Source organism: Aphelocoma coerulescens, chromosome 1A (genome assembly GCF_041296385.1).
Source record: "Aphelocoma coerulescens isolate FSJ_1873_10779 chromosome 1A, UR_Acoe_1.0, whole genome shotgun sequence".
NCBI lineage: Eukaryota > Metazoa > Chordata > Aves > Passeriformes > Corvidae > Aphelocoma > Aphelocoma coerulescens.
In genome coordinates this window covers 43,874,260-43,895,068 of record NC_091014.1, presented here as the reverse complement: position 1 = coordinate 43,895,068, position 20,809 = coordinate 43,874,260, and the positions used below count along the sequence as shown (strand labels likewise).

At 34.3% G+C, this 20,809-nt stretch overlaps 1 protein-coding gene across 1 annotated transcript in view; it reads left to right on the top strand.

The window, feature by feature from the left end:
* The window catches only part of CEP290 (centrosomal protein 290), a 49,503-nt gene that overhangs the window by 12,413 nt on the left and 16,281 nt on the right, over window positions 1-20,809 (top strand). Inside the window, exons 19-36 of the mRNA XM_068999884.1 lie at window positions 439-523; window positions 1,647-1,789; window positions 2,344-2,508; window positions 3,444-3,593; window positions 4,612-4,727; window positions 6,293-6,395; window positions 8,062-8,292; window positions 9,424-9,597; window positions 10,928-11,039; window positions 11,826-12,031; window positions 14,145-14,296; window positions 15,289-15,400; window positions 16,162-16,617; window positions 17,701-17,865; window positions 18,104-18,211; window positions 18,290-18,424; window positions 19,042-19,305; window positions 20,423-20,530. Of these exons, the coding sequence (XP_068855985.1) occupies window positions 439-523; window positions 1,647-1,789; window positions 2,344-2,508; window positions 3,444-3,593; window positions 4,612-4,727; window positions 6,293-6,395; window positions 8,062-8,292; window positions 9,424-9,597; window positions 10,928-11,039; window positions 11,826-12,031; window positions 14,145-14,296; window positions 15,289-15,400; window positions 16,162-16,617; window positions 17,701-17,865; window positions 18,104-18,211; window positions 18,290-18,424; window positions 19,042-19,305; window positions 20,423-20,530 (2,985 nt within the window). The remainder of the gene's footprint in view (window positions 1-438; window positions 524-1,646; window positions 1,790-2,343; window positions 2,509-3,443; window positions 3,594-4,611; window positions 4,728-6,292; window positions 6,396-8,061; window positions 8,293-9,423; window positions 9,598-10,927; window positions 11,040-11,825; window positions 12,032-14,144; window positions 14,297-15,288; window positions 15,401-16,161; window positions 16,618-17,700; window positions 17,866-18,103; window positions 18,212-18,289; window positions 18,425-19,041; window positions 19,306-20,422; window positions 20,531-20,809) is intronic.

Here is a 20,809-nt window from a genome sequence, read left to right as displayed (position 1 = left end):
AGATCTTCTGGCATACATGAGAATTCAGATCACTTGGAAAAAAACAGAAGTACTTTTTCAGTTCATTTTGGTTCTGACCAAGTGATAACGTGACAACTAGTTAAAACACAAGTGCAATTTTGAAGCTCTCAGTGTTTCAGAGCAACAACTTACACACCCTCACAGACTTGTGGTGTGTACCAGACCACTATTCCAGCTGCTGCATGACCCAAGAGTACATACTTCGCTATGGACAGTATTACATGGGATACACCTCGTGTAATTATTCCAGTGAATCCTTTGCTGTTCCTATTTAGGCAAGAAATCAGTACATGGACTGAGAAATTTTCATGAATGCATACTTCAGATTTGAAAAAGTCTGTGACTAAAATATAAATTGCTAAAACTACATTCTGTGTATTTTCTTGTCTAGGAGAAACTTTATGTTTTTTTCTTTAGAATGAGTATCTTGCAACTGAATTACGTGAGAGAGAGAGAGATTTGGAGAAGAACAGGACTGTAATGGCCAAATTTCAATCTAAATGTAAGTTGCAACCTGTTTTAAAACTAGGGAATATTATGAGCTACCTGCAGATGGTTAGCTTATTTGGTTGTTCTGTTTCTATAATTGTGATCATAAATATCTGACTCATAAAAAAAATCTTATGTTCATATTACTGTGTATATTTTGCATGTGTGTGTAAATATACATATATAGTGTTACTAAATCAGTGATAGTACCTGAAACATAGTTTATTCACACTAAGTACATTAAACTATTACCTCTCATGTTTTTCCTTCTTGATTCAGGCCTAGTAAGGGCTGTAAGTGTGGGAGTAATCCCAGTTGTAACAATTATACAACTTGTGTAATTGTAGAGCTTTTCTGGCTCGAAGTACTGGGGAATTGGAGCCACTTGCTGCTTACTTATATATGTATGTTAGCTGAAGTGCACTGCTTGAAAGCTCCAAAATAAAAATAATTCTAATTTCTTTGGACAAGAAGCTTATTTTTTTTCCCCAGAGAATGTGAATTCTTAAAATTCTTTCTGACTTTTCAAAACAGACTTGGTGAAACTGCTCAAGTTGTTGCAGTTCGCTCCTGGGTGTTCAGGATGATTAGCCATATTGTTTGAATGCAAAGAATGTCCTGGTTTTTTCAGTTTTTTAAAGTTTTCAGACTATTTGCTTTGTGCTGGAAATCAGAGTTTCATTGAGAAACTATTGATGGTAGGGGTCTTAAGAGTCCTTGAAAGCTACATAATTTTAAATGCCCTTTTTTTCTCAGTCTGCAGAAGGAATTCAGGCAATTCCTAGATACTTCATTGTTACACCCAGACGTTTCCAAGATAGCCATATTTCTGGACCGGTAAAAGTCCGGCTATTACAGAAATTTAAAGTGAAGTAAACATTGAAGACTGGAAGGTTCAGTGAAGTCAATTGCATTCCCATGAAGCATTTAATTATGTTTTTTCTTGGTATTTCATCATTAAGATACACCTCCCACATATTCCTAGCAGCTCTGATTTTAATTTCATAATTGGTTATGCCTATGTATGTTCATTCTTTTAATTTATCAAATCAGCAGGTATCATGATGAAATGTCCTAGGAAACTTTAACTCATTTTTTTTCAGTGCTTTTAAACATATTTACAACTTTTATTACAGTAAAAGAGTTATCAGAAGAGAATAAACAACTTGAACAAGGAATGAAAGAAATATTGCAAGCCATCAAGGAAATGCAGAAGGATTCTAGTATGAAGGGAGGAGAAACAGCCTTGATAATCCCTAGTCTGGATCGTTTAGTTCATGTAAGATTGCTTTTTAAAGTATTATTTAGCTTTATAGGAATTACAGGGTATTTTTGTCCTCCTCAGTTATTAGTTTAATGTATAATTTAATAGTGGTTTCTTTGTACATATGCTTTCTTAGTGTGATTCCTTTTTAAAAAGGTAAATTAAAATATACAGGAGAAGGGGTTGCCATTAAAATTAAAAAAGCCCCTAGCTGCAGCTGGCTATAAGAAAACTGTCCTTGGCAAATTTGTTGTCCCATTCATAAAGCTTTGCTAAAAGTTTATTTGCCTTTTATCTCTATGGGACTTGCAGGAAATGTTTTTAAAAAACACTTTATTCAAACATCTTACAAAAAACAAGGGGTTTTCCAGGAAAGTGTAACCATGTAAGTCATAGTCTATGCAAATACACCGTCAGGAAATTGTTAAATAGATGTTACAATGTTAAAATGTCATGCTTTTTGCTAATTTCCTGTAGTCTAAACTTGAGGGCTCCAGTTGACTCTGAAAAAAGTTAAAGCTTTTCTACAGTTTTTCTTTGTTTTGTTAATTAAATGTTTACTGCATTAGGCAATGGAGTCAAAGAATTCAGAGGGGATCTTTGATGCTAGTGTGCACTTGAAAGCTCAGGTTGACCAGCTTACAGGACGAAATGAGGAATTGAGACAGGAGCTAAGAGAGACTCAGAAGGAGGCAACAAGTTTGTCTAATCAGCTGGCAAGTGCCAATGAAAAGGTATATAATTTACTTTATATTATTTATTTTGTACTTCAAAAGTGACTGTTCTGATAGAACAATCCACACAATCTATAAGACACTGAATTTAGCTTATGAAAACAGTGTAATTGTACAAATCTTACTGAAATATATGTAGTGGACCTATTAATTCTGTTTTAAGTTTGGATCTTACTCTTCTTAATGTTACTTTATCCTTGGAATATTCTCTCATGTTAAACACCAAGCATGCCTGTCTTCTGGGGAGAGCTGTGCCCAAAAAAGCTCAGTGATCTATTTCTTCAAAAAAGCCAGGAGTCTTCCATTTTTAATTTATAAATATGTAACAGAAATTATGTGTTTGAAATGATGAATCATTCTCCAAAGTCCTATATCTTGTTTTAAGTCGAACAGTTCATTCTGTAGAATGCTTCTTCCAGGGGAGGAATGAGGAATGGATTATTATCTTACAAGAAGCCAAATTTAAATTTGCTTTTATGACAACTTTGGTGATTCAAAAAGATTTGCCAGAAACTAATCCTCTAGAATAGTTTTTTACATACTGTTAGAGAACCAGAGAGCTTTTAAATTAAATGAAAAGGGAAAGATTTGTTTAGAAAAAACTGCCAAATAACCACTGCAATAATTCTTTCCAAAACTTAATCGTACTAAAGGAGTAGAATGCACTGTGTTTTAAACAATTGGGAATAAAACTGTGGTGCTATGTGTAGTTACCCTGATTTGATAAATTTGGATGAATTTATTATGCATTTAATGATTTATGAAATCATAGCACTTTTAAAAGTTTTTTTTAAGGAGTATTACAATGTTTTAGAATATAAGTTAAAATTAATTAGGTTGTTAATCACAACTGATGTAGCAATATATTTTTCATAATTTGTTTTTAAATTTAATAGGAAGAGCTACTTCTTTATGGTTTTGTGTCCTTTCTTTAGATTGAACAAATGAAAAATGAAATTTGCTTACTACATCAGTCAGAAGGTGCCAATATTGTCTTCCAAACAGTGAATCTTCCAGAAGGAATGGCTCCTTCAAGTGTTAGTACGATTAATTCTCTGAATGAATATTTAATACATCTTACACAGGTAACTCATATATTCCTTGAAATAAAGAGTATTCATAACATGTATCTAATTCCTCCAAAATCCAGTAGTATGACGTGTGTGGACACAAGAGATCTCTCCAAAATTATTTTGGTGTTCTAACATCTGCTAAACTCTTTGGGCTCTTCTGTAATTTAAAGCTGTAAGTATTTTGCTGTGCTGTAAACCTGAAAGGTAATAGTTAACTAACTTTTGGGACAGCAGTACAGATTTTTTTTTGTTTTAAATCTGAATTTTGATCTAAATATTTGCCCACTCTTCCTTCTACTTCCACAGTTGCACTCTTTCTATGAGAAATTCTCTCTTACTGCTGTCTGGATTCCACACCTGAGTCTGCATGTGCAAATCCTACTTGAACAGTTTTTCCCTATAGAGCCAAGGTCTCTATTAATTTACTATATGAATTTTCATTCCATTATTTGTCAAAAATACATCAACAATTGTAAATAGAGGCATAAATACATTGAAACAGATTCCAGTGATTCCCATGGGAAGCATAGCAAACAGGATTATAGTAAGGAAGAATTGACTATTTCAGAATTGGAGTAAAAAAAAGTTACCTTTTTATTATTATTACTCTATCTTTTTCTGTCTTTGATAATTTTTTTTTCATTAGAGAATATTTTTTCAACTCTATATGCTTGTAAAGTGGAATAGGATTTGGGAAAATGAGAAGAAAATGCCACTTCCCAGTTAGACATGTAATAGTATTCTTTGTGGGCTAGCAACAGATCATGGTGTTTTGAACTTGAGGGGCTGTAACCTGCAGTGCAATTGTGCTCTATTTCACACCTGTTAATGTGAATGCCGAAGCTCACTGTTTTTTTTCATCTGTTGCTTCTAAAGAAAATACGTATTTCATATCTGTAGTTCACATAGTTCATGACAGAAGCATCTATCATGAAAACACAAAGGACTGCCATTTTGATTAGATTAATAGTTTTGTGTTTATAACCTATATTAATAACTTCTGTATTTTTATTTTGAAAATAACAATTAGGAACTGGAAAACAAAGAAAAGTTACTTAAACAATTAGAAGATGCAGTAGAGGACTACAAGCGAAAATTTGCAGTAATTCGTCATCAACAAGGCTTGCTGTACAAAGAATATCAAAGGTATTGCTCTCTTTTCTGAAAGATGAAAGTTCAATTATCTAAGTATTTAACAATCTTGAAACAAGATTTGCTGCTGTGTTGAAGTAGTTCTTTGGTTAATGTCATAAGTGCTGCCATGTTTGGATATGGACTCCATACATTTTTTTCAGTCCTGTAAAGATTCAGACAACTACAAAACCATTTTCTGCTGGACTCTTCTCATGTTGCATATTTTATGAGGCTTTCATTGTGCTTTCTGCATCTGATACCTTGCATTTTATTAGAACCTGGTGTGATGGACCCTTCAGCCTCATTTTCTTTTGCTTTCAAGTATGGGTTCTAATAGGTTTTTGGAAGTGGAGAGGAGGGGAGGGGAAAAAAAGCAAACTACTGTCCAAATACAGTCAGAGATCTTTCAGGTTGTCAGGATTTTGTGGTTGGTTTTCTTTCAGGCTCTTAGTTCTTTTACATGCTTCAGTGAACCTAAATTCTATAAAATAATTCTTATGGTTAAAAAAATAAAAAAGTGTTTTCATCTGTTTGGAGGATAGGGATAAATATGATGATTTGGATTTTTCAATTAACAAACTGTTATTTGAATACTCTCTGTCTTTGGATTGGAACGAACAGTCACCCAGGTGGCTTCTAGAATAAGGGTTTAACCTCTCAGAAACCTTTGTTTGTTCTTTGAATCAGTTAAGATTCCCAGACAATGTTCTCTTTTTAAGGCATTAAAGGTACAGCTTTTTTATTGAAGGCTCTAATATACTGCCTCATTTACTACTAGGTGAGATATCTCCAATGACAGGGAAAAAATGATGATTCAAGGCTCCTTCCTCTAAACCTGGTACAGATTGAAGTTACCTGAGGAGATTCTTTGACTTGGCATCCCATTAAAAGTCACTTTCAAAGAATTTTCTTCCATTCTCCTCCATTTTACTCCATTATGTAAGAAGCTACGATACCTTCTTTGAGGAGATAATACCACTTCTAAAATACCCTTGATTAACCATTGTTTAAACAAGCCTAAACTATCCCATGTAGTCTGTAGGAACTTCCTTATTAGACATGTATGAAAGTTCACAGTCTTTTTTTTTCCCAAATGAATAAATAAAAATGGGTAGAGGAGAGTAGTTTGGGCCAAGTGAAGCTGTGTGAGCTGAATCTTTTTATGTTTTCAGTGTGTTTTTCACTGAAATAACAGAACAAGGGTGGGAAGTTGTTAATTTCCATAGCAGGAAGTTATGTCCTTTATGCAGCTGAAATAAAAATAAATGTAATGGAAGGAAAGATTTGCAGGCAAAAAAGTAGGAAAGTAAGGCATATATATCTCTGCATTATAATATATATTTGAAGAACAGATAAGACACTGAAGAGTTATTTTCATCGTTTAAGAAGCTGTAGCCTAAAGAGAGGGTATTGTTTTTCAGTAATCCATCTACACTTTATCAAGTGCTTTTCAAATTATATTACTGCTAAAAGTAAGTACCTTGGTTTGCAATTATTTCAGAGTTGCTGTTGAAGTTACAGTTTTAAAAATTATCAAGTCTTTCATCATAATAAATGAAAATTCCTTACTTTTTTAGTCAAAAGGAGAGCTGGCAGAAAGAATCAGAAAATATTAAAGAGGAAATGAAAAAGCTAGAAGAGCAAAAAGAACAGGATGCTATGAAAATAAAGGCATATTCTGTAAGTAATTTTTGTTGCTTTCATTTTTCAAAAGGATTTTAGGACATAGAACAGAGGTTTTAATACACTGCTCTGGTTTGTTAGATGGGAAGAATGTGTACACACACCTCTTGTGCATGCCCCAGGGTGCTGTGTATGTGTGGGGGTGCTCCAGTGTTGTGTGTGCCCGTTGGCCTTCCTGCAGGCTGCTAACCCTGCACTGGGGAGAAACCACCCCAGGAGGTCACATCACACACCTGGGGTGTGGGTCCCTAATTGTTGCTTTTAGTACCTCCAGACCATTATCTGGAGTGCTGAGGAGTGGTGTCCAGCAGGGAAGAATCACTCACAAATGCACAGAGGATGCAGTGGAGAAGCCTCTGAAGCTGAACTAAGTTATGAGTGCTGCATTATAACCCTTTCTGCCTCTGCTGTTAGAAGCTTTTATGCTTTTTTTATACCAGTTTTCAAGCTGACAGCTTCTTTATTTCAAGTCTCTAATTTTATGGTTACTATTCAGTCTGGTTAATGGTGATCTTTAAGATTATCAGTTTTGAGCAAATGCCTTCTAGGGCAGTCTCACGTGTACTGTTCACACACACTATTTACACTCACACTGCTCTCTTAACAGCAGTTGTTACCCAGGCTGTTTGATTGGGAGGAGGAGCATGCAAACAACCCCTTGGAAAACACATTAGTTTACGCTAAGAATTAAGGTTACTACTTTTAATTGCATCTTATTATAAGTTAATGTAAATGAACCAGCGTTTCAGAAAACAGGAAACAGAATTCATCTTTCTATTTTGATTTACTTCCACCAAGTTTGAATTCAATATTACATTAAGAAAACTGAAAAGTATTGGTGGTATTTGGAAGTTCCTGGAATTCATGCAGGTGTCTAATCACAGACATAGTGCAATTTTAGATGGCTACAGTTGTCTTTGGGCAACAAACTTTGCAAAATTTAACCAAAGGCATATTGGCCTTACAGAGAAGCAGACACAGAGCAAGGATATCACAGGGTGTTGAAAGTAACTGTGAATGTTTAGAAGACAGCAGCTCCAATCTCTACTACCTGTCTCCTTGGCAAGCTGATGTGTGTGACAGCAGAGCTAAAGCTCACATGACATCTGTGACCTGAGTTGCCATAGTTTGCTCTCCCCACCGCTGCCCCACCTGGGATTTTTACTTGCATGCAAGCACACGTGTGCACACAGACACACAAATGTCACTATAGGAGGGATCCTGAGCTTACTTTACAAATAAAGGTTTGGTTTTCAAAGTAGGACGTTATTAGGGTTTGTTTGGAGCCACAGGACTTCTCTTTTGTTTAGAAAATTGTTCCAATGCATTTTTTTTATTCTAGTATAAATGGGAAGACTGATACCAGGGAATGCAGAGAACCATTCTTGTTATAAATTTTGAAAATGTCAGCATTAATTAAAATTCCAGTTAGTCAGTCAAATGTACTAGCTTCTGGTTTTGAAGATCATCTTTTTCTTAGAATATTGTATACTTGGGCATATGTTGAGTGTGTGTATATATTTTATTAGCAAAAAGAAATTATTTCAGACAAATTAATGGAATTTTTTCACCTAGATTAAAAAATATGGAAGAAAGCTTGTGTATATAGTTGTGGTTTACCATATTTCTGAACAAGGTTCTTTGTTAAAAAAATGTTTTACAGAATTTACTTGATGCACTTCAGATGGATCCTGATGAAACAAAGAAAGTACTTGCAGAAAATAATAGAAAAATAACTGTTTTACGAGTTAATGAAAAATCACTAACAAGGCAGTGTACCACTTTACTTGAAATGGAACGACACCTCAGAAAAGAAAATGAGAAACTAAAGGGTGAAATAACACATATGGAGACTGCAGTTACAGGGAAGATTGGAAACTTGCAACGATTCAAGGTATAGTTTATAGTAGTAATAATACATATTTTTATTTTTACAATTTGGAAAGAAATACCCTGTGTTTTTAAATTGAGTTGGTACTAGTTTCTTGAATGCATTACCCAAAAGCTTGCTAATTGCTGTTATAAATCTTGTAGAAATATTCTTTGTGTTTAAATAAGCACTGTGACCTGGACAAGCTCAAGAAGTGGGTCAGTGGGAACCTCACATGGTTTAACAAGACCAAGTGCAAGGTGCTGCACCTGGGTCAGGGTAACCCCCTGGTACTAATCCAGGCTGGGGGGTGAACAGATGGAGAGCAGCCCTGCCGAGGAGGACCTGGGGGTGCTGGTGGGTGAGAGGCTGGACATGACCCAGCCATGGGCACTCACAGCCCAGAGAGCCAAATGTGTCCTGGGCTGCATCCAAAGCACTGTGGCTGTTATGAGGAAGGGTTGAGATAACTGAGATTGTTCAGACTGGAAAGGAGGAAGCCTTTGGGGTGGCCTAATTCTGGCCTTCCAGGATCTGGGGGGAGCCTACAAGAAATATGGAGAGAGACTTGATAAGGGGATGTAGTGACAGGACAAGGGGGAAGGGCTTCAAACCAAAAGAGAGTAGATTTAGATTAGATATTAGGAAGAAATTCTTTGCTATGAGGGTGGTGAGGCACTGGCACAGGTTGCCCAGGGAAGCTGTGGATGTCCTGTCCCTGGAAGCGTTCAAGGACAGGGCTCTGAACAGCATGGTCTAGTGGAAGTTGTCCCTGCCCATGGCAGGGTGCTTTGGATCTAGATGATCTTCCAAGTGCCCTTCCAACCCAAACCATTCTGTGATTCTATGATCGTTGTATGAAACCACATCTTACCTTCTGGCCTTGCAGGTTGCTAGGGCCTGTATTAGTTTTATAAAATATGTTTTGACAGTGCCTTGAGAGGCAACTATTGATAAAATTACCCTGTGAATTGGAAAATCAGAGAAGTTTTGTCAGTGTTTATTGCAGGTGACTTTTAAAGGTGAACAGTAATTTAGAAGAACAAACCAATTACCTAAAGCACTATATTAAGTATTATTCTTTTTATGTGGAGTAATTTTATATTTAAATTTCTAGCTGACCTTAGTAACATATTGTGTTGATTATTTTCATAGGAAATGGCTTGCTTTAAGATTGCAGCTCTGCAAAAAGTGCTGGATGGTAGCGTGCCATTGTCTGAGCTAGAAGTGGCCAATAAGCAGTACAATGCATTAACTGCTAAATACAGAGAGATGTTACAAAAAGATAATTTGCTTGTCCAGCGGACAACAAACATGGAACACATGGAGGTAATTTATGTTACTTTTTAACCCTGAGAGAAAAAAAAATTAATATATATTAATTCAGCTTTGCTTTTTTTTCTCACTTAATAGAATGATAGAACAGAAGTTCCAGCACTGAAATTGCTGGTTAGAACAGTTTCGTAGTGAGTATGAGATGTTTGAGCCAGTGTGACTGTTGCTGTTGAATTTTAATTCGCTTTCCTGGTATTCTTCAGTGGATTAAGACACATACACAGGATTCCAGATTTTATTTCCATGGGCAGACAGAAAAGCATTTTGCTTTGGTTCTTTAGGTTTTTGTTTGTTTGCTCTTTAAATTAAGCTTTGGATATGTTCCTTCAGAAATTATTTTTAGTTCACTGATTACTAAAACAAGGCTGGCAGAAGGAATATTTGCGATCATCTTCAGTTTTGGAGGTCATAAGGAAAATAGAATGAATGTAAACACTTCCAAAGCTTTCTCTCAAAGTATGTGCTCTTACTAATTCCCAGCTTTTAAAGAAATGAAATGTTTAGTTCCAAAAAGAATAAAGCTTTGGAATTTTACGTCATAAAAGAACCCAAAAACCCCAAAGATTGTTCATAATGTGTTTGCAAAATATTGTAGGGACTGCAAATATTTAACTCTTTCTGTTCACTTTTTTTCTGAAGTAGAAGGGAGTTTCTTCTCAAGAACTGTGAAGTTGGCTTCAGAGATACATTACTACCTCCCACTTTTCATGGGTGGTAAAAAATGAATGAGGCCTACATCTATTTTATGGAATTTTTTGTGTATGAAAACTTGCATTGCCTATTTCAACAGCTTCACAGAGCTAGAGAACCATTTATCAACTAAAAACATGTCCAGAAAACTAAAAATTGCAAATTAATATGAAGCTTTCAGTTTGTTTTACTGGTTAATGTAGAAATTTGTGTTTGTATTTGGAGGAGTGAAGGAACATTTACAAAGATAACATTTGGCATCTTATTAGGTGACTAACAGAACTAAAAGAAATGTATGGTCTGTCTTAAATAGATTTTTATGTGCAAGATGAAGTACTCTGTGTGGGATGAAGTATCCTCCAGAAGTACTTCTAATCTAATTCTAGACACTGTAGGAATCACAGTTACTGGTCATAAATATTCACAGTATTACTAGCTGTGATAGCAACATACAGAGGACAAAGACTTACATTTTTACACTTAGGAGGAAACATATACTCTTCTGTCGCCATATATGTAGGTTATGGGTCACACACAGGTAAAGTTTTAATCTGAAAGTTTTCATAGATAGTAAGCATGAAATCTGCTACAAGTAAATAGTTTGCTGTTATGTTGCAACTTTTCTGTCATACAGCGTGAGAATGAATCCTTGAAAGCACAGATAAATTCGTTGAATAAGGAGCTGGAGATCACAAAAGAGAAACTTCATACTGTAGAACAGGCTTGGGAACAGATGACTAAACTGGGCAAGTATGAAAGTTATATTGTAACATTAAGTACCAAATGGTATATTCTGTATAAAAGTAATATTTGAAAATGTTTTAAAATTGACGTGCCTTAAAATAACCAAAATCAGAAAAATCAAAACTGTCTTATGTCTTCCAGTAACAATCTTAATTTTTGTGCTGAAATTTTTGTTTGTATGCTTCATTTGACTAAAACAAAGTTTGTTATTTTTCTCTGGAAACTCTTCCACTTTGACTTTTCTTGGGTTACTGGGTCAAGGGTTTAAAAGCTTTTAAAGCAACATCATGTGAATTAGATTTTCTTAATGTGTTCTAACTTGATTCTCAGTCATAGTGCTTCAGAGGTTTTCAAGAAAGTGATTTCTTCTTGCTGGTTTCATGCTTTGTAGCAAAGTATTCTTTCTTGATAGCTGGGGTTTCTTTGTACAGCATACATTCCCATTATTCAAGAAGAACTCACCCTTGTTTGTTTTACAGACCAGGCTTGACCAGGTATATTAAGGATAAAGTGAAAGGCTACACTGAAAATAGTTACCAGTGTCAATAACCATGGTTGCAGATACATGCATTCATAATTGATAGTAATATATTATTCAAATTACATACCTTTCAAATCTGTAATAAGGCAAGATAACCATGCCTCCAGTTAAAAAAAAATAATATAGATGTTATGATAAAGTTTATGTGACATATATAAAGCAAAACTCATGTTCAGTTTCATGGTGGAAATAATTTTCATAGTTGAATCAGCTTGTGTATTTCCTAATTTAGTATTTTTTCTTGTAGGGGATGACAGTGCAATGGACAAAGCCACAAAAGCAATAACCAACAGTGAGATTTTGTCCATTTCTAAGAAAATCACAATGTTGGAAATGAAGGAACTAAATGAAAGACAGAGAGCAGAACATTCACAACGAATGTATGAACATTTAAGGAGTACTGTAAAGCAAATAGAAGAACGTAATTTTGAATTGGAAACAAAATTTGCTGAGGTAAATCTGCTGAGATTTAACGGCCTAATTTGATACATCCTAAAAGCATATTTTTGAGCTTTTCAAAAATTATTTATATCAATAATATCAATTTGTATCAATAAATAAGTGAATAATTAAACTTATGATGCAAAAAATAGTTTTGCAGCCTTTAAGAGCTGCAATTTTGCATGTGTAGGACATTGGTAAAATTTTAACTGATTAATTTGTCAGTAGTTTATTTTAAAAGTTAGTTAATAGCTGTAAAACACGATGAGCATCTTGACAGATAGGTTCCTAGTTTTGTCACCAGACTGCAAGAAAAAAGTCTCTTCCAGACCTGTTATTTCTTTTGTCTAATTCATATAATCTCTTTTCATTTATTTTTTTCTTATGATTACCAATTATTCAAAAAAAGGTTAGAACTTTACATCCCTTGGGCTACTGATAGTGTTGTGATTCTGTTACAGATTGGCTATGTCCTATGCCACACATTGTCTATAGTACAGGAATAGAAGTTATGTGCCATTGAAGCTCATGAACCTTAGTATTCCTATCCTGTTAGTCTTAACCTTGTTAGGTTTTTTTGTCCACACTATTCATATTTGGATTTTTAATAGAAATTTATTTTTTACTAGCAGGAGACTTTATTATAGTTTCTAGAATAAATTTCTTAATAGGAATTGTACAGATTTGTTCTCATGCCATTATTGGTCTATTATTTAAGCACAAAGGAAGAAAAAGAATAATTGATAGGAATGTTTATAGATTGTATTCATTTCTACTCCTATTTCTACTCCTTGTCTTTTGCTAGTGTAGCCTAACTATTTTAGATTGCTATTGTGTGACTCCCTGTTTCTGTGATGTTTTAGTAATGTGTATTACATTATTTTGATTTGATTTAATCTCCAAGAGGGCATAACTGAAAGTGCATAAAGCTTTTCAGCAGCAGTACTGTTAAAGCCTTTTTTGATGGGATAATTTCTTTTATTTCTTTAAGAAATGCTTTAGGTGATGCGCCCTAGTGTCACATTCTTCATATTCTCTTTTTTGCATATTTTATTTGTCTTGTGATACTTTTAGGTCTCATGGTCTTCCTTTATTCTGAGTTGATGAACTCCTAATGCCATAATTTTTTCTTTCTAGTACCTCTGTATCCCTTTTTCCTCATTTCTGTACCTCCAGTACATACACTTTCTGTTTCATATACTCCTGTTGTCAGTACCTCCTAATCTGATGTAATAGCTCTTTTTTTGTTTGAGAAAGAGACAACAAGGTTGTGCAGATGTAATTAATGATAGTTGTAAGTGACATCAGTTTAAGAACTGATAACTGGAAGTCTTCTATACATCTTTTTAACTCATAAATCAATGTCAGCATTCTACTTTTAGTTTTCAGATATGTGAGGATGCCCTGCACTTCTTTTTGTTTGTTTAGGAAATCAGTTATTTTATTAAGAAGAAGTGGTATCAGAATAATGGGCCACAACTGTATGTACTAATTAAGTCCTGGGACTTCTCTGTGTTGTCTAAAGGTTTTCAGATTATCTGTTTTAATGCTCTTTGGTTTGAATTGAAATATTGGTTACTCAGTATTTGATAATCAACTTGAAAAATCAGGCTGCTTGAAAGAATATCACTTAATTAAGAAAGTTTTTTTAATAAAGAACAAAAGAACAATATTATTGTCAGTCTTGGCATTTATAACCTCTATTTGTGTTACCAATGCCAATATAATAGGCAGTATATAAATATGTAAGACTGTTCATTTCCTGAAGTGTTTACAGTCTTTTTTAAAATGTATTTTTATTTTTCATTTTATTTTAGGAGCAAGTTATTGCGGTAATGCTTTTAAGAAAATTCATTAATAAAAACTGTGTTTAGCTTAGATTTCTTTTCTGTGCCAAATCGTGTATTCATTCCTATGTGCATGCAACCCTACAAACAAAAAGATGTTTAGGCAGAGAGTAAGGGAAACTGGTTTTTGAAGACAACTTCATCACAGCTGAACTGTGTATTGCAATGAGTGACAAATGAAAAGTACTTCTGGCACTGCTATTTCATTGCAGAGTTTGAGCAGTTATGTGCTTAGGATACCATTTTGTTTGTTTGTTTCTGCTTTTGATTTTTTTAAGCTCACCAAAATCAATCTTGAGGCACAGAAAGTGGAACAGGAATTAAGAGATGAACTGTCAAAGAGTGTAAGTAAGGCAGTAAGTGATGCAGATAGACGGCAAATTATGGACCTAGAGAAGCGTGAGATGGAGCTCAAGATTGAAGTCTCAAAGTAAGTGCTGAAGTAACAAATTTTGAATGCAGTATGTTCGGAAAGGTGTGAAAATTTAGGCTATTAGTCTTATGTAATACACTACTTACGTATCACTGACATCCAGTTTTCTATGCCTGTTCTTTTGAGCATTTATATATGCCAAATTTGGCATTGAAAGTGAAGCATTTAATTCCTGACTATAAATAATGCAATTTGTTTCATTTTAATTTGAACAAGGAATTAAGTGCTAGCCTGGCTAGATAGGGTAAGTGTGCAATTAGATACTTATAGTACTATTTTTACACTAAATAAGGTTGATTTTGTTTCGTGCCACCACCCCTCTTTATGTGTATGAAAATCTCATATAACTGACTGGAAAGCAGTTCTTACTTTGAAAGACTCATATCTCAAAGATTAAGTTACAGTAGGAGGGAGGTTTGCCATTTACTTAAAAGAGATTAACTGCATAAATTGGAAAACTGAGCTTTTTAGATAGGTTGATATGGACATTTGTCTTTGAGTATTTAATATAATCATGTTATATTCCTAAACCAGTAAAGTCTATAGGGATACTTGCAGTGATATTTGGCACTGCAAATAAGTTATTAGACTTGGGGAAGCAGAGAAGGGAATTGAGAATGAAACATTTTGAGCATTTAGAAAATGCTGAGTATTCATATCTTAAAGTGGGAGAGAAATACAGGACAAGAGATGCTTAGTTGAGGTAAAAAAAAACATGGCATTGTTTTCCTGGAGTAGGTTACTGCTAGCAAACTTCTGTATAATGTATGGCAAAATCTCCTGTGAAAAAGTTGAGAGACAATACAGAAGAAGAATTTCCTTAACCATAGCTCTGAGTAGTAGAGAAGAGTATGCTGAAAAGAATGAAGTCCAAATGTTTCGATATGATGAAACATACTAAGTATCTTTCCTTAGCATCTTCTGTGTAGAAAACTTAATAGGTTACTCAGTGCTTTCAAGTGACAGAATACTCTTGTTTTTCCTGGAAGGTTAAGAGAACTATCTGATGTAGCACAAACACAAGTTGAAGCTCTGGAGGCACGCCAGCAATACAGAGATAAAGAAGTGGAATCTCTTAGAATGCAAATTTTACATTATCAGGTAAAATTCAGCCTGTGTTAAAATTGCAGTTTGGATTCTTTTTTTCCCCTGGAGTGAGAAGAAATGAAGTAATTTTGCAATGAATCAGAAAACTGCAGAAGTGTTTCAGAAGGATCTTAGCAAACTGGTTCTTGTAGTGGCAATACCCTTTCAAAAGTTCTATATTACATTAATTATTCCCTTCTCCATCTATTCCATTTCTAGCTGTGCAACTATTACAGATCCTGACCTTTTTCCATGTTGTTTACATAATATTAATTCCTTTATCATTAATAGCTCATGGTCAAGGAAAAACTCATGGTCAGGAAAATTGATCATTTTTCACAAGGCAAGAAATTACTTGTAAATATTGAAGATTTGCAATAGGTTTACTATTTTGTTTTGTTATTAGCTAACACAATTTATTGGGATTTGGTTTCATGTTATAGAAAGGTTTGAGTCCTTAAATCCAACACGTATCAGCTTTTACATTACCATATTTTCTAAGTTTAGTTATACGTTTCTTCCTCCATTTGTGGTATTTTAGAAGGAGACTATTTTTAAGATCAGTATCTGAAAAGGTGTACTTCTAAAATGTGGCTGTAGAAACAACAGTGGAAAAATAAAAGCCTGTTAGAGGCTAATTCTTACTCTTCTCTGTGGAATAAAATACATGCAATATATAATATATTTAAAAAAAATAGCTTGTTTATATTTACATATAAACTGCTTTAACATAATCAAAAAGAAAAATAAATTTGTTTTATCAATTTTGTTCTTAGGCACAGTCAGATGAAAAAGCAATTATTGCAAAACTCCATCAAGATATCACAGCCCTTCAAGGTAGTGAATCTCTTGCTGTGGGCAAATTGGAGAAGTTCAAATTGAAACTGCAGAAGATGGAGATCCATAATCTACGTTTAGAGCAGAAGCTTGATGAGAGAGATCAAGCCTTATATTTTGCCCGACTTGAAGGAAGAAATAGAGCCAAACATCTACAACAGACGGTTCAGTCTTTGCGGCGGCAGTTTAGTGGTGCTCTGCCTTTAGCACAGCAAGAAAAATTCTCTAAAACAATGATTCAGCTACAGAATGACAAACTGAAGATCCTGGAAGAAGTTCAGCATGCCCAGCAGGAGCGTCGAAATGCAGAAAACAGAGCATTAGAGCTGGAGTTAAAACTGAAAAATTTAGAAGAATTAGTGAGTGCATTGAAGGATGCAAGAGGAGCTCAAAAGGTTCGTAATTTTACAGCTTTGAATAGCTTTGCTTATCTGATCTGCATTTAAATTACGTTTCAGTTCAGTTTGTTTTAATATGTTTTATGTTTATAGGTTTAAATATGTTTTAATGTAAAACTTACTGATTTCAAAATACACTGTTAGAATATGACAGCTATCATATTTTGTTTTCTGTAAAAGTCAGTGCAGTTATATTTACTAATTATCTTTTGTGCCCAATTAAGGCACATAGGAACTAGAGGCTAGCTATAAATGCAGTTATATTAAATTGAATTATATTATGAATCTAATTAAATAATGAATTAAATTAAATACAGCGTAGCATTCTGAAGTTCTGTTCCATGAGCCTGCAGCAAAATCTTCACTGAAGATCCATGTCTTTTTTAAATAAATCCAGGGCAGTAATTTTGGCAGCATGGTTAGAAATGTTCCTATGCTCACGTAAATCTGCTTAAGCTATTTTGCAACTGTAAGCAACGTTGCCCCGAAATCTTAAGAAGGCTTTCTCACTTCTCTTCAAGATCACTGTATATTATATAACATGATAGTATCTGTTATGACTGAAGCTGTCTGCATGTAAGCAACCAATGGTTGTAACGCTCTGGGCACATTTTAGTTTTGAATCAGTTTTCTAGTATTTTTCTAGAGCATTTTGACCTAAGTATGTCTGTTATTCTTAGTACATGTGCATTTTTTTGAATACTTACAGTTTTTAATGGTTTTGAATTCTTTTGATCTTTTAGAAAAGACTAACCAAACTTTTTGCATACTTTTTTTGTTCAGTCTGTACAGATACATAGGGTATAACTTGGGTCATTTGAAAATTGTTTGCAATGCACTTTTGTCAGTGTAAGGGGAACCTGTTGCCTTTCCAGTTGTGTGCTGCACTTCTCAGTCACTCCCCTTGCAGTTTCATACTCTTGTCATGCTTCCTTACTCAAGAAAAGTGAAGAAGCTTAAAAAGGCAGAATATCTGTCTTCCAGTTAGCTTGAGAAGTTCCATCCTGCCTCAAGGGCAGTGAAGCTGCATCTTGTTGGCCTGTGGTAAATTATGATGTACTGTGTGTTATTCATTGCAAGGTAATTGAGTGGCACATGAAGATGGAGGAACTCCATCTGCAGGAACTTAAACTTAGTCGAGAATTAGTCAAGCAAAAGGAAGAGGTGAAGTATTTACGTAATATAATTTCTGAATATGAATGTACGATCAGTAACCTGGAAGAAGAAATTGTGCAGCAGAACAAGGTACGTATTTCTGCATGCTATTGAAAAAATATCCTAGTCCTTCCTTTCCTAAATGGTTTTCTAATAAGTTTGTAACATAGGTGTTTGCATCTTGATTTCATAATTCTTTTTAATAGCTCTTCTGAGTAGTTTACTTCTCAGTAACTATTTTTTCAGTTGAAGTTGGCTATAAAATTCCCATTTTTTTCCCCAAATTGCCTTCAATAAATAAACTACTCTTATCAAACATTTGTTACAGTTTCATGAAGGAAGGCAAATGGCTTGGGACCAGAGAGAAGTAGAACTGCAGCGCCAGTTAGACCAGTATGATCATCAACAAACTGAAATACTTAGCACAGCTTTAAAGGTACATGCACTAAAAGTAGACTCATAAGCATGTTTTTCAGAGCTGTCAGAGTACATGAATATGAATCTTTCTGTGCAGTTAGAAGAGGCTACGGGCTCAGTTCCAGACCCTAGTTTGCCAATCCCACAGCAACTTGAGTTGGCATTAAGAAAGATTCAGGAGCATATTCAAACAATCCTGGAAACTAGGGCAACCTGCAGATCACTGGAGGAGGTAATTTAATGTATAAATTATAATTTAAAGTGACAAAGTTTGTGTTTGCATGTTCTTTTACTTCTTTTTCCATGAAAAAGATCCTTTTTAAAATATCATTTAGACATATTTAACACAGAGAAAATGTAAACAAATAATATAATCACACCATGAATAAAATGAAATCTCTTTTCCATTGTAAGAAATGAAAGAGGAGAATTTTATAATGTTTTTATTAATCCATTCAGTAGGATAAGATGGCTCTTGCTGTACAAAATTCAGTTGACTATACCTAGTTAAATTTAGCAAGTGTTACAAAATACTTTTATCTTGGGTTGTTAAAGTGCTACTCTGCTACAGAAGATACTTTGTGGTTCTTAAATAATTTGTAAAACACCAGCTTCGTCATTTAGTAGCACAAAATGAATTAAGTGTCTTGTGCCAAGCAAATAATACATAAAGACACAGTAATGATGTTCTGGGACATTTTCATCTAATCCTGTATAGACTGAAACCAGTGCAAAGTATTTTTTGTTTTTAAGTCCATGTAGACAAATCTTTCTGGTACATTTCTTGAAAAGTAAGATCTTTTTGCAGTGGTTGAATTCTGGAAACGAAGAAATTGCCTTTTGTTGTAGAAATTAAAAGAAAAGGAAACGGCTCTGTGGAAAGCGGAACAAAATGTTATATCAAGAGACAAAGTTATAAATGAATTAAGACTTCGATTGCCTGCAACATCAGGAGAGAAAATAATGGCTGAATTAAGCAAACAAGAAGATGATTCAGAGTACCATCATGCCATTAAAATTGCTCATCAAACCATTGCAAATATGCAAGCAAGATTAAATCAAAAGGAAGAAGTGTTAAAAAGATACCAACATATGCTTGCTAAAGCAAGAGAGGTACTTAAACTCTTTGTCTGAAATTTCTTCCATTTTCAAGTTGTTTTAGTTGATTCTTTGTTTTCTTATTCCTAGTGAAATCTAAAAAAAACAGGTTTCTGAACTCACACATAACAGAACAGAGACAATTACTTATTTCATATGTGGAAAGTTCATGTAGAATATTTTAGCTTTTCAGAATAGGAGGCTTGCTTAGTCAAGAGGTTATGTGTTTAATTTCTGTCTAGGAATTAAAGTAGTGTGACAAGAAGAAAACTAAAATTCTGCCAAAGTGGTCTCAGTATACTTTGTATATTTCTTTGGGATTTTTCAGTATTTGCAACAGAGATCTCTGGATTGCATCTGGTAGTGAAGGTACAAGAAAGACATAGATTTATAGATAACATTCTTCTTAAAGCATATTTTAAACTGAGGCGTTATTTAAAGCATAAACAGTGTATCCAAGCATACTTTATATTTTATAAGAATAATTTATATTCTTTTTTCTTTATATCCATAAAGTGTATTTTAAAACATAAACCTTTTGTCAAAGAGATACTTCAAGGCCAAACATCCATCAGTTTTAGTGTGTCTGGATCAGAAGCACATTTCCAAAGCTGACTTTCTATCATCTTCACGTAGTGTGCATTGGTTAACATGTGTAGCTATTTCTTTTGGGAGAAATCAAGGGGTTTTGTTTGGGAAGAAAACAGAAGATGCAGTCTTAAAATGAGCCTGTTGTTCTCTGTGGGCTAGCATTCCCACTGGGATCACACTATAGTCCAAAGTAAATAAACTTGAAATGTACCTAGTATGGATATCCCTGTCCATACTCATAGTCACAGTTGGTGAGGACCAACACCAAGGGTTTTGTTCTCCAGCTTCTGTGCTGTTACACCATACTACTTGCTACATAGCTTAAAACTGCGAGAGTTTATTTTTTTTCCCAATAGTGTTAAAAAGAAAAAAAAATACAATGATTATATCCAGAAGAAAAGAATTTTTAAAAACTTCCAGAATTAGAGGAAAATCTGGGGAGTAATACTGAGCAATGAGTGAACAAACAACTTGAAGGCATTGTAGTGTCATGACTTTCTGTGATAGTGTGCATCACTAGAGTTTTATTTTGAACTAACAGGAACAAGAGGAAATAGCAAAGAAGCATGAGGAAGACATAAGAGTTCTACACCAGAAGTTAGATTTGCACACTGACAATTCCCTTAATAAATTCAAAGAGACTGCTTTGGTGAGTCACGTGTGTTTGTAGAATTAGTGAAGTCGTTCCTATATTTTTTACTTTGTTGCTGAAAATAACAGTTTTGCAGTCAAAAGTGAGGGATAACTGATGACTGGAAAAATAAATGCGTGATTGATATACAGTTGTTGTATTGTTCTTGAGAGAATTCACATGAGAGGGATTAGAAGTCAAGTGTAAAAAACAGAGTTACCACATTTGCATATAATCCTAATTTATGGAGACTTCTAGGGGAGAGAGTTACATATTGCTTTCTGGTCTTCTCATTCA